The 13879-nt window shown below is 48.0% G+C and overlaps 1 protein-coding gene across 11 annotated transcripts in view; it reads right to left on the minus strand.

Annotated features, from left to right (window-relative positions):
• The window catches only part of TRPM4 (transient receptor potential cation channel subfamily M member 4), a 51192-nt gene extending 38074 nt beyond the window's left edge, over nt 1-13118 (minus strand). For 6 of the 11 annotated variants that reach the window (XM_032485557.1, XM_032485558.1, XM_032485560.1 and 3 more), the window contains exons 1-9: nt 12963-13117; nt 12586-12653; nt 8388-8562; nt 7737-7917; nt 7392-7555; nt 7045-7228; nt 3526-3587; nt 3180-3371; nt 2797-2896 (exon numbers count right to left, since the gene is read on the minus strand). In XM_032485557.1, the coding sequence (XP_032341448.1) occupies nt 2797-2896; nt 3180-3371; nt 3526-3587; nt 7045-7228; nt 7392-7555; nt 7737-7917; nt 8388-8562; nt 12586-12653; nt 12963-12986 (1150 nt within the window). In that variant the 5' untranslated portion in view covers nt 12987-13117. Of the gene's footprint in view, nt 1-2796; nt 2897-3179; nt 3372-3525; nt 3588-7044; nt 7229-7391; nt 7556-7736; nt 7918-8387; nt 8563-12585; nt 12654-12962 lie in introns of those variants that run through there. The other 5 variants (XR_004322259.1, XM_032485562.1, XM_032485564.1 and 2 more) reach the window with 4 other exon arrangements.
• Between the last annotated feature and the right edge of the window lie 761 nt (nt 13119-13879).

Consider the following 13879-nt stretch of genomic DNA (forward strand, 5'->3'; position numbering starts at 1 on the left):
TTGCAGAACTAGGTTATCAAGTGGAGCGTGGAGGAGCAAAGGGCTTTGAGGAGGGCGATCCTGGGTTCCAATCCCAGCTCCACCAATTGTACTAAATGAATGGTCTCAGGCCAGTCCCTGAACCTTGGGAGCCTCAGTTTCCTCATCTATAAAATGTGAATAATAATGGTACCCACTTAGAGGCATTGTTTTCAATAGTAACTGTAGGAAGATGTCCCAAACTGGGAGGAATCTGCAGCTTGACCAGCATAACTTTAACGTGGGAGAAACCAGAGGCCCAGAGAGAAAAAGTAATACGCCTAGGGCCATAAACTGTATATTTCTCTTCAAAACCCTAAAGCAAATTCAGAGTTGGTTTTTCTATGATTCTATGAATCTCCCCTACTTCCCTCACAGTTTCAAGAGAAGGGGGAAAACTGATGTATCATATCTTGCTTTATATTCTGCCTTAATATGTTACCATTTGTCACCTGGGCCCCTCCCCCCAAGCCCTCGCTGCTCCCCATGTCCATACTGAGCTCAGTGTCTTTCCCCAAAACTGAGCTTCTGTGGGCTCCCCGTCTCAGGGATGGCACCTTTGTCCACCCAGTCATCGAGGCAGACCCTCAGGTGCTGTCCTTGTCCCTCCTTCCCTTCAGATCTATAGCTCATCAGTCCCCAAGCCCCATCTTTCCAGCCCCCTGACTCTGCCTAGCCCCCTTGACTGTCCCCAGGGCCCCAGTGCCAACGCCAGCTTCATCCTCTCCCACAACAATCACTGCAGTCTCCTCCTTTTCTTCATGGTCTCTTCTCTCTAGTCTGACACTGCCTGACCCCAGAGGGTCCTTCTCGACACAGAATTGACCCTGGCCCTCCTGTGCCTCTCAGGACAAAGTCTCAGTTGAGGTCCTGGGTGGTGTGGCCCCGCCCACCTCACCAGCCATCTCTCCATCCCTCCCTTCATGTCACATGCTTCCTGCCATCCACGTGAACCTCTTAGCCCTCCCTCAACATGCCCCACGCAGTGGGCTTGAGAGTCAGACCTGAATTCAAAGCCTGACCTGTTACCTTGTGTGACCAGGGGCAAGTCACTTTCCCCCTCTCAGAGCCTCAGTTTCTTCATCTGCAAACTGCAAATCCTTACAGGTAGGGGTGGAGGATCAGGGGCAATAATGCGTGCCAACTGCTCAGCACAATGCCTGGCTGTTCATAGACTCTTAAGGAGCATTTATCCTCTTTCCTCTTCCTTCCTCACTTCCTGAAACCCCATCAGTTCGACTCTGCTGTCACTGAGCCTGTCCCGGTGTCTCCAGTTTCCCCAGCAGACTGCAATCACTCGCACTTCTGCAGGCAATGGACTTACAACACCAGCCCCTCAAACCACATCTTCCAGAGCCGCTTTGTTTTCTCCCAGGAGGCTGGTGAGTTAACTTCTGTAAAGTGAATCAGATCTGCCCACTGACAGACATCCTCTATGAAAGGATGTGTCCCCACAAGAAATGGAATCATATTAAAAAGAGCTCCCATTTACTAGGGACCAGGCACTGCCCAAGAGCTGACTCTGAGGCTCACCACACTCCTGCCAGATAGTATCTCTATTTTTCACACTAAGGCTCAGAGAGGGAAAGTCACTTTCTCAAAGTCACACAGCAGGGAGGGGGCCGAGCTGGTATTCAAATTTCAGTTTTATCTGATTCCAAAGTCAAAAGTAGCTACTCTTTCTGCATGAACTACAATGCAATTGGGGTGAGGATCTGAGGCTGAGAACACATCAGAAATTTAAACTGTGCCTCTTGGGAATTTTTAATCTAAAGGGGTGTTTTCCCTGTAAAACTCTTCTGACACCAAAAATGACCCTCCCCACCCACATCCCCACAGAGCCCTGGGAATCTTCCTTAACACTTATTTACCTCTTACTAACTCCAAATTCTACTAGTTCCTCAAGGCCCAATTTAAATACCACCTCTCCATTGAATTTCTCTCCCCTTCCTGACTTCAGTTCCTCTCCCATGTTTTGTTTTGAATTTACTTAAGGGTGTGTCAAAATAATGCTGGAAGGATCTGGGGTCCTTGAGAGCAGGAAATGGGTCTGCTTTCATCTCTGGAGCCTAGAATGATGTTTGTTGAATAAATAATGAGCTCCATCCTCAGCCTCCACCAGGTGGCCAAGATGCTCCCTACCTCAGTTTTCACCTTCACTCCTCTAGTGAAATATCAGGAGTTCCTCACTGGGAGACAGCACTCTGGTTCATCTCTGACTCCATGGCCCCTCAGGGCCTAAAACATACTGGAGGCATGTAGGAAAGGTAGAAAGAGTAAGTGCGTGGATAGATGGAAAAATGGATGGATAGATGGATGGATGGATGAGAAGATGGATGGATAGATGAAAGATGGATGGATGGGTGGATGGACAGACAAAAAGATGGATGGGTAAATTGAAAGATGGATGGTTAGAAGAATGATGAGTAGACAGAATTGTTAATGGCTATGTGAATGGATAGATAGAAGGATGGGTAAATGGCAAGATGGATGGATGGCTGGGTAAAAGATCGATCTACATATGGTTGGATGGATGGTTGAAGGATGAAAGGATGGGTGGATGGATGCAACAGAAAGAAAGCAATGTTGGAACATAATGAAAGTATCTTAGGAAATCTGTCCAATAGCACCATGCAAAGCCCCAAAATAGGACGATAAAAGGAAAGAGATCAAAGGGGACACAACCTTAGGTTAGAGAGGATGGATAAAGTGCTGAGGCCAGGAGAGGTGTCCAAAGTTAAGCTGACAGTGGGGGAGATTCAGGGGTCCAAGTCTTACCCTTGACAAGGGCCTTCAAAACGATGGTTTCAAATTCCTCAGGGCCGTCTTCAGTTGAATAGACTGTCAGCAGCTCCTTCCGAGTCATGATCCTCTCCACCTGCAATACCAAATTCCACAACCCCAGCCCAACTCCACCTGGGCCTGTCCACAGAGATACGGGAGAATGCTCCCCTCCAGGACCTAGTAATCTCTACTCCCAGTACCGAGGAGTCCAGGTTCCCAGCCTCTCCTCCCTCATATCCATGAGTCTGAGCCCCCATCCCTCTTCCCTTGGATCCAAGACTCCAAGTCCTCAGTACCTTCACCTCTCAAGACCCAGGAGCTGAGGTCCCCAGCTCCCTCCCATCTCAAGATCCAGAGTGGGATGCCCAATATCATACCCGGGCCTGCAGGACCTCAGGGTCCCCTCTGGGGAAGAAACGCTTAATCCGATCTTGGGCTTCATGTCGCCTGCCCCCTCCACTTCCTGGAGCCAGTGTGTCTTCCAGGATCTCTGCCAGGCAGTCTGCAGCTCCCCCTGACCCGGCCACCAGGAGGCAGGGGAGCTGAGCCTGAGTGGCGTCCTCTATCCTCTACAGGATAAAAGGGGGAGTCAGGTTAGGGAAGGAAGATATTCACCTCACCTGGAGTCTAGAACCCCAGCCCTCGCCTCCCCTAAGACTCAGGACCCAGGAGTATGGCCCCCAGCCACTGCTCACTTAGACACAGACATCCGGGCCCCTATACCTGCAACATCTTCTCATCACCATCAATCAGGAGAAGGAGGACAGGGATGTCAATGCCAGTCCCTGAAGAGAGAACAGAGGGCTTGGTCACCTCCCATCAGCCTTTGCAGGGATGGGAGAGAACCACATTTCCCAGGAGGCCCTGTGGCAAAGGTTGGATTCTGCCTAATCCTCAATCCCAAGGCTCATGGGAATTGTCATGCCTTTGAGGACAATGGGAGGGGCCAGATTCTGAAGACAGTAATGATCAACTTCCTGAGGGAGGAGGGGGCTGGGAGCCTGGACTCCTGGGTTCCTGAAGGACGTGGGCTTTTATGGCATGAGTCAATCCTGTAACTGATTAACTGTCCAGGAGCCAGGAGATGATGAACGTTCAAACAGAAAATAAAGGAAATAAAGAATTATAAAAAGGACTATCCAAATACAATAAAGATATTTATCAGAGCCCAACAGCAAAATCATATGAGAGAGTTCTCTACTAACTCTATTCCCATTAAAATAAGAAATGAGACAACATTACTACTATTCACACTTATCTGGAAGTTTTTTTTTTCTTAACTGGAAGTTTTGAGCTAACATAATAATACAAGAAAATGAAAAAATTGAATGAAAACCTGTATTTTTTTAAACTGGCACAGACAAAGATGTTTATTTGAAGAAAAGATGTTTTATATTCTCAGAATATTGGAGGAACTCCATTCAAAATAAGTATCAGTAAGCAAATTTGGTTAAGAGGACTGATACAAGAAAAATACACAAAAGCCAAAAACTTTCCTCCAACTGGTACTAATATGCATCTTAGCCATATTTTCATAAAAATAATAAAACACCTGGGAATTCATTCATACAGAAATACATGGAAACCTGTCACAATGTATCACATAACTTCAATGCAGTTTGGGGAAAGAGGGGGGTAGGAGGTGTTAGGTGATATTTTCCTTTTTTTAATTTTAATTTAAAATAATTTTAATTTAAAATAATTTTTAAATTCATATGGAAGAATAAATATCAGAAGGGCTAAGAAATTTTTGAGGAAGAACAGCACGGAGGAACTTTTCCTTATATGTATTCAAACATCTTTAAATTGCTGGTAATTAAAAAATATTTTTGGCACAAGAAGAGATAAATAGAGAGGTAGAAGAGAGAAAGGTTCAGAAACAGTTTAACATAGAGAGGAATTTAACCTATAACTGAATTAGCAATATCAAGTTAACTGGGAAAAGATGGTTTATTTATTAAATGGCCATGAAAAAAACAAAGCTTCCCATTTAGAAGGAAAAAAATGTAGATTCCTTACCTCAAAACATGTAAAAAGCATTTCCAAATAGATTAAAGATTTGAAAATAAAAAATACAAGGTATTAAAAAAGAAGGCTTGGAATATTTGCATAGCGTTGGAATGGAGTGGACCTTTAAAGAAAAAAAAAAAAAAAAACAAGGGAAACCAAAGGGCTATAAAAGAAATAATAAGTACATCTAACCACATAAAAATGATAGAATTTTTGTGGAAATAGACGCCATAATTAAAATATCTGTTAAAAATTTACAGTACATATAACAGTCAAAGCATTACTAGTGACAGGCTATGAAGAATTCTTACAAAAACATAAGAAAGAAGTAACCTCATTCAAAATGTGCAAAGAATAGGAATAGCCAATTCATAAATGAGGAAATCGGATTGACCAACAAAATATATGTTTATATCTTTTAACAGTGGTTAGATAAATTAAAAGATCAAATTTAAAGTGAGATGTCACTCTTTACTCATCAAATTGGAAAAAAAAAAATTAAAGCAAGAGTATCCAAAGCTGGGTGACACTGGACAGAAAAAGACACTCTCACATATTCTCGACAAAGTGAAAATTGCTCCAAATTTTTAGAAAGTTGTCTAGTACTATCTATTCGTATACACACAGAGCAATCTCACTTCAGTGATCTACTGTATAAACTTTAAAACACCTGGATGTTATTACGAATGTTCATATGTCAATATTTATTCAGCATTATTTGTAGTACCAAACACTGATAGAACTTTAAGTCTCCACCCATTGAGAAAAATTTAAATAACAGATGGTACAGCCATTACCAAGGGATATCATCAACTATTAGAAGGAGACGCAAGATAGCGATCTGCACCTAAAGGGATGGTAGTAAGAAAGTGATATGTATAGTATAAAAGAGAGAAAGAAACACCATAGAGGTGGAAATACAATTGCATAGGATTTTATAAGCATAGAGAAAGGTATGAAAGGATAAACTCCAAACCAAATAACACTGATAACACTGATTACTTAATAGAGAGGGTTGGAGCTAGGAAGGGACTCTTTTAACTTTTTTTTCTTCTTTGACCCTTGGCTTATTTACAAATTACAACTCATGCAATAAGAATTTCCTTATGTACCTTCACACTGTTTGATTAGTTCCAATAAGCACATATTAAAGCTGCCATAAAATATTATGCTGCGTGGAAGAAGCCAGTCTCAAAAGGTCATGATTCCATTTATATGATCCTCTGGATAAAAAGGAGACTAGAAGGATGGCAAAGCCAGTAAGTGGCTGCGAGGCGTTGGGTCCAAACGGAACAGAATCTATCTGTGTCCTGACTGAGGAAATGGTCACATGAATCCATACATATGCTAAAACTCATAGAATTATACACCCCAAAAAGATAATTTTTAAAAATAAGGTTAAAGGTGCCAAAAAAACTAAGTAAAATTTAAGAATTAAGTGGACACTTTATAAAATACAGGAAATGTTTCAAAGAAGCAACTTTTGGTTTAGCTGATTTTCTCCACTGGACATTTGTGTCTGTTTTAGCAATTTCTGTCCTTGTCTTAATTATTTCCTTGCTTCTACTTTCTCTAGATTTGATTTGCTCTTCTGTTTCTAAGTTGGTTTTTTCCCACTGGAGATTTAAATCATTAATTTTCAGACTTTCTTTTCTTTTCTTTTAAATATATATGTGCTTTTAAGTCTACAAGTATTGTACTGGCCTTATCCCAAAAGTGTTAGTATGTCATAACATCATTATCATTCAGTTCAAAATATTTTCTAGCTTTTTTTCTTCTTTGATGGGTGGGTTATTTACAAACTACCACTGATGCAATGATATGGATGAATCTCACAGAAATAATGTTGAGTATAAGAAGCCAAACTTTAAAACGTGCTGCTGTGATTCTGTTCATGTGAAACATGGTCAGAACTACCATAAGTTGTGACAAGCAGGATAGGGTGGCCCTTGGGTGTGGGCAGAAGAAGGAGCTGATTATGCTCTGTTTCTTGATCTGGGTGCTGGTGGCATAAGCTGGTTCAGTTTTGTTTAAAATTCATCAAGCTGTCCACATCCACATATTGTAGATTTCAAGGTAAAGTTTTTTTTTTTTTTAACACAGCAAATGATGGGAGAAGCCCATCACTTAACCATCACTCCTCCTGACCTCAACCCTCAAATTCCGACCAGATCAGCCCCCTGGGATCCTGAGCCGTGGGCCATGAATCTCCAGTGGAAAAAAGCCACTCACCTCCCACGCCCGTCTTTTGCTGGGCGACGTAGGACTCGAAGCCCAAGCGGAAGCGGTTCTCTCCGCCCAGCCGGCCGTGCGTGCCGTCGTCCACCAGGAAGAAGGCCGAGTAGTTGTAGTCGAGAGGAAACTGCACCCCATCCTCGGGGTCGCCGCGCCACCGGTACCTCGCAGGGAAGGAGCCCTGGGGGACAAGTGACCAGACCAGGGAGCCTTTCCACCAGAGCCAGGAGGACAGGCAGCAACTGCTCTTCCCTCGACCCTGAGCCCGGTTCCCAGCTCCTCCTCCCTCAGACCCGGGATTCCCAGCCCCCAGTCCCCTCCATTCCCAAGCCCCTGGGTCCTACCTTGGGGTTGATGAGTGTCTCTCTATTCCGAACCACACCCCAGGGAGCCACGCCCATGGCCACCACCTTGCTGCCCCCAGTGCTGGCCGTCTGGTGGTCCCGCACAGCCACACCAACATGCCGGCCAATGCCCTGGTGCAGCCCTCCAGTGACAATCCAGGCCCCTACACGGCGACACGAAGAGTGGTGATGAGGTCCAGAGACAACACAGGCATGTAGAGACAGAGAGACTAGAGAGTCAGACAAAAACCCACACAGAGACTGACGGGGCGGGGGTTGGGGGCGGGTAGACAGCATCTTAGAGAAGTTGAGGGAGGGCACAGCCCCCCTCCCACCCTCAGTCACCTGTGCTCTGGGCAGCGCGCACCAGACCGCGTCGCAGCAGGTCCTGCAGCCAGGTCTGGAGGATGGGGCCCCCCGACCCCCCCAGCACTGACACCACCAGGTTCGGGGCCCGGAAGCCCCATGTGCGTGTGACCAGATTATAAACTGTAGCTGGATCCGTGCGGTCAGAGAGCCGGAGGAACTGTGGACACACGAGAGGAGGGAACACGGGGAGGAAGACAGAGACGGAGAGATAGGGACAGAGACGCAGAGAGATGACAGAGATCCGGGGGCGGGGCGAGGGCAGCGGCGGGTGGGTGACAGAGACCCAGGGGAGAGGGACAGAGAGAGAAAGGGACAGAGATGCAGAGAGAGAATGACAGAGATCGGGGGTAGGGGAGCAGACAGGGACCCAGACGGAGGTGGACAGGGACCGAGAGAAAGGGAGACAGAGACCCAGAGAGAGGCAGACAAACTCAGATAGAGAAGGATGGATTCAGAGAAGACAGACAGGGTGGAGGGGACAGAGATCCAGGAGAGGTAAAAACAGGGATGGACAAATGGGGAGACACAGTGTTCAGCTGAGGCACCCCCAGACCCTGGCTCTAGGAGCCCCCGTTGGCATGCAGCCCCGTGGCCAACCCTGGCCCTGCCCAGACATGCGGGTCTCACATTGCTGGCCTTGCGGCCGGCTCCCAGGAAGTCCAGGTCCCCGAAGGCATCTGTGGGCTTCTCCGTGGTGTGTAAGTTACTGTCCCACACGGTCACCACGGCTGCCCCGAACGCATCCTCCACGGCCACTGACGGGTGGGCACGCCGAGGATGCCCACATTGGCACAAGGTCCCTCTGAGGGGTGGGGAGGAGGAACATGAACCCGAGGGGTGTCCCCACCAACCCCAAGCATCCTAGAGAAATGTCCAAATTTCTGCATGCCCCCCAGAAGTGTTCACTGTCCATGCTGATGCTGGCACTGCCCCTCTCTGGTTCTGACTAGCTTGAGGGAGAGACTGGGGTGGGAGGTGACAGCCTCAGTCACCTAGCCCACCAGTAGGAAGCCACAGTGGCTCAAGTAAGCCTGAGCAGGGAGGTCTTCAGGGCCCTACCCTCACTGTTGCCTGTAGGGCCTGAAATGGGAACATGATTGCTGCCTGCAGACAAAATATATACTGACATGAAAAGGAAAATCCAGAGAGTGATTCAGAGAGCACGCATGCGCTGGAGGCTGAGGCAGCTGTGTGACTTTGGGCAAGTGGCTTCACCTCTCTGAGCCTAAATTGCCTCCTCAAGTGAAAAGACAATAATAGCACAGCCTACTTCATAGAACTATGAGGCGTCGATGAAAAAACTCAACATTTCCTAAAATGGGGGTTGCATACCAGACCCAGTCTTCATGAACTCCACACAGAGCTTTAAATAACCTTGAATAACACAGTGAGAAAATCATTCCTTTCTGAGTTCTCGTGATTACTGTCAAGGAGAGAGGCTCAGCTGGGTGCTAGAATATTTTTAATGCCTAACCCTTTACTACTCTTTCTTTGTAACAGAGAAAAGCTGGCCTCAGGCTCAGAAAACTGAGCTGGCAACAGCATCCAGTTAGAAAGTAAATATTTTTATTTGCTTTTCATTGCAATTGTCTTTTATTACAAGTTTCATTCTCTTTGTGGCAAATGGAACAGATTTTCCATTTACGATGACCATATATTCAACTTTTTCCACCTAAATAAATGTACAAACATCCCTTGTTACCTGATGGGAATGGCACCTGAGTTTTAAAGAGCAAGCTCAGTGGTAGAGCGAATGCTCAGCATGCACGAAGTCCTGGGTTCAACCCCCAGAACCTCATTAAAATAAATAAACTTAATTACCCACCCCCAGAAAAAAACAACAACAAAACAACTAAAAAAAAAAAAATAGAGATAGAGAAAGCAACACGAGTTGGGGGGAATGAAGGATTTATTTGAAAATGCATCTAAATCTCTTTGGTCCCTGGTTCCGGAAGGGATTCAGATACTGGGTAGACCTGCATTGATGTAAATGGAGTGAGTCATGATTTAAAGACCAATTTTATGGAAAGAATAGCACAGGTGGCCTGTGGATTTGGCAAAAGTTGTAAAGACACTAAAAGAATGACCAACCAGTCCACACAGAATCCTAGCACAGTGAGAACTACAGGAAACACATGCCCCCTTTCTGAGTCTACCTCCAGGGTCCTGGCATGCCTCAGTTTATCCACTTAATCCTTTCACCCATCTCATCCCCATCCCTGGACCTCCTTCATTCCCTTCCATCTACTTCCCACTAGACCTTCCTAACAAAATTTCTTCATGGAATGTTCCAGAACCTGAACGGTCCAATACAGTAGCCTCTAGTCATACAGCACTCTTTATATTCAAATAAACTAAAATTAAATACAATTAAAAATTCCATTCCTCAGTTGCTCTGGCCACATTTGAAGTGGTCAGGAGCCACATGTGGCTGCCATATTGGATGTGGATGTAGAACATTTTCACCATCGCAGAAAGTTGTGGTGGACAGCCCTGGCAGACTCTCCCTCCGCACATTTCATCTCCTACCCTTTTTCCTCTGTGTGGCCACCGAAGCTGAAATTGTTCCTGATAAAGTCAGCAATTACCTGCACGTCCTCAAACACAGTGGCTTCTAGTCAGGTGTCATCTGACAGAGCAGCACTGATCACCGCTAAAAGGCTCTGATTCTAGAAAACTTTTCCTTTGGCAGGGCACACCCGTTCTCCTGGCTACTTTGTCTCTGCCTCATCTGTGGCTTTCTCTTCCTCTGCACCTTCCTTGAGAGCAGGCGTTCCCCAGAGCAAGGATCACATGGCTGCCCTACAAGGGTCTCAGACTCAGTGCCCCCAGGGGCCAGATCAGTAACTTAAGGGAAAGAAGCACCAAGTGGAAAATTATAAGTGAATGTGCCGAAGGCTGTGGTGACTTGAGGCAGCATGTTTGTCTCGAGGCATTCAGAGACAGGTTTTTAGAAATCCTCTTCCATGAAAAAAAAAAAAAAAAAGATCGGGCATAGAATTGCCATTTTGCAATTTCCTCTGATTTTATGAGTTCTTCCCCCTACCCCGACCCTTAACATCTCACCAACTTCCACATCCACATTACATCTACAGCCAGGACTTCTCAAATCTTAGATGGAAATCACAGACCTTTCCTAAGCCCCTGATGCAGGTCTGCGATGCCCCTGGTTCCCCCCAGGCCTTTCCCACGCATGAGGTCCCCCTCTGAGCTCAGCAACATTTCTCAAACCTGTTCATCTCCCTGGGTCCCCATCTCAGGGACAACCCCACTGTCTCCCAGGCCCCAGACCAGATGTCTGAGGTCCATCCTCCCCTCTCACTCCCCAAATCCATGGGTCCCCAAGCTCTTAACCTCCTGAATCTTTGCCTTGTCCCCTCCACTCTCTGTCCCCACAGCCCTGATCTGGCTCAGACCTCTTCTCCTCCCACCCAGACCCTCACCTCAGCCTCTTAAACTCCTATTCATCCTCACGTGGCCCTCAGAGGGTCTTTCCACACCCAGAGCTGATCCTGACCCTCCCATGGACCAGGGACATGGTCCTTCCAGCCCCTTCCAGGTGGCCTTGGAGGCCTTGTGAGTTCCGGCTCCACCCTCCTCCAGACACTCCTTGCACTTCGAACTTCGCCCCATTTCCTAGTCACATTACATTGTCAAAGGGGCAGTTTACACCGTTCCCATTTCTGGAATTACTTTCCATGCCTTTCTCTCCAGTCCGCCTTCAACTGTCAAACTCTAGCTCATCCTTTAAATGTCACCTCACTGGACCCTCATCCTCCAGAAACTACTAGTGCCACCCTGTGTCCCCTCCCCAGTCTTAGCCAGATGCCCCCTCTTGGCTCCCACCTGATCCAGTGGCCTGTCCATTGCAGCTCCCATTTCCTTGCCTTACAATCGTCTTCCTCCCACCAGGCCACTTTTTTGATCACACTTCCCATCAGTAAAAGTTTTTGAGAACTCACCCCTAAATAATGTGTATGTTTATTTTTACATAATTCAAGCCATCCTGCACTAATGTAATATCTTCATAACGAAACACACACTAAGTTAGGAATGTTTGCATTTCCCACACCCCAAAGGTTGTCTTGGAGACAGCTAGAAAGCCAGAACTCACTTGAGAAACCATCACTGAATGCCAGAAGCGCCTAAGGGCAGCCACCCCCTGGCCACTCAGCACAAGCACAGGGCCTACACACGCTAGATAACTGCTACCTTCCAGTTAGAATCAGAGATATTTTCCAGTGCTTACGATGTGCTGGGCGCTGTTGCAGAAATACCACAAGCATTAACTTGTTTAATTCTCACAATAAGCCAGGAGGGAGGGCCTGTTTTTATGCCCAGATGACAGATGAAGCCCAGAGAAGTGAAATGATTTCCCCAAAGTCACACAGCACATGCCCCAGCTGAAATTTAAACCCTGGCATGGCCTGTGCTCTTGAAAATCATGCCGCCTTGAGAATGCTGACTGAAGGTTTCTTGGAGGAATGAACGAACGAACGAATGAATGAAACAGAGACAGCCAAGAAAGAAAGTCAGAGATAGTGATACAAGTAGCCAGAGACACACAGAGGAGACACGAGGAAGGAAAGAAACAGAACCCAGCCCTGGGGCTTTAACACTGACCCTGAGTGGGAGAATGGGAAATTGCAAGCCTTTGCAGACTGACCCAAGCCCTCCGCAGGGTAAGAGCCACCAGGGAACGCCCTTGGGAGTGTCCGCAGTGACAGGAATGGGGGAGGGGAGGAGCCAAAGGGCGGGGTCTGCGGTGGGCGGGGTCAGCGGGCCCGGGGCGCTCTGGGGTCCGTCCCCGGGGCGAACTCCTCACCCCGGATCTGCGGGGTCAACGATGAAAGTCGTGCACGTCTTCTTCTTGAAGATCTTGGGGATCCAGCTCTGAGGACAGGAACAAGAAGGGTGGTGGGGGGAAATCCAGTTCAGTCCCATGGGACACGGAGTGACCCACCGGCGCCGTAGCCGGAGACCCAGGAGTCCGGGACCACAGCGCCTTTCTCCCCCAGACTCAGGAATCTCAACCCTCCAACCCTTACCTCCTATCTGTCCCCAAGGACCCAGGAGTCCGGGCCTCCAGCAACCCCTTCCTTTGACTCAAGAATCTGGGTTTCCAGCGCCCTCCTCCGTGGGAACCAGGAGACCAGGCCCCCAGCCCCCTGCTCCCTCAGACCCGGGGTCCGGCCGCCGTACCTGCTCCTTCTCCGCACCCACCATGCTGCTGCAGCCGCCGCAACCTATCCGACTCCCCGCATTCCCTCCACTAACCCGGGTTTCTGATGCACCTAGGACAAACCGGATCCGCCGCTTTCCAGCCCGGTCTGGGGCGGGGCCAGGTCTGGGGGGCGGGGAATCTGAGAGACGCGTAGGGCGGGAGGCGGGGCGAAGGGTCGGACAAGGTCTGGGACAGAGACCCAGAGAGAGGGGTGCAGAGCCCCAGAGTGGGGGAGGGGGACAAAGACTCAGAGAGAGGGTGAGACAGAGACCCAGAGAGGAAATGCTAGCAGTGAGGGAGAGGACACACTGACCCAAGTGGAAAGGTGGAAGACACTAAGACTTAGGTGGGAGCAGAGAATCAGAAAGAGGGGGACAGAGATTGGTGGGGGGCTAGACTGACCCAAAGAGGGAGGGAGGGGGAGGGAGGGAGGGGGAGAGAGAGAGAGAGAAAGACTTGGATGGAGGGCAGACGCTCAGAGTAAGAGGGAAAGACAGAAGTCCAAGAGAGACAGGGGAACAGAATCTTGGGGGTGGGGGGCACAGGGACCCTGAGAGGGTGGGTGAAGGAACAGTAACAGAGAGAAGGAGACCCGTAAAGAAGGATAGGGACCCAAAAAGCAAGGATGATAGAGATAGGATGAGGAATGAGAGATACTGACACACAGACCGGCAGGGCCACACGTCTCCTGCCAGCTCTCCGATGGACAGCTGCAGCTTCCTGGGAAACCTGAGTGCCCCACCCCCACCCCATGCTGTATTTATAGCCCTGGCCTGGCCCCATCCCCTGCCCCCAGATCAGAGTTCCAGGGACAGGAGGTCACGGGTACGTGTGCTGAAGCAAAATTCCTTTCACCCCTCTCCAGGGCCTCCATGTTGGCATTCACTGTCTCAGC

This window comes from Camelus ferus, chromosome 9 (genome assembly GCF_009834535.1).
Source record: "Camelus ferus isolate YT-003-E chromosome 9, BCGSAC_Cfer_1.0, whole genome shotgun sequence".
In the NCBI taxonomy this organism is placed as follows: Eukaryota; Metazoa; Chordata; class Mammalia; order Artiodactyla; family Camelidae; genus Camelus; species Camelus ferus.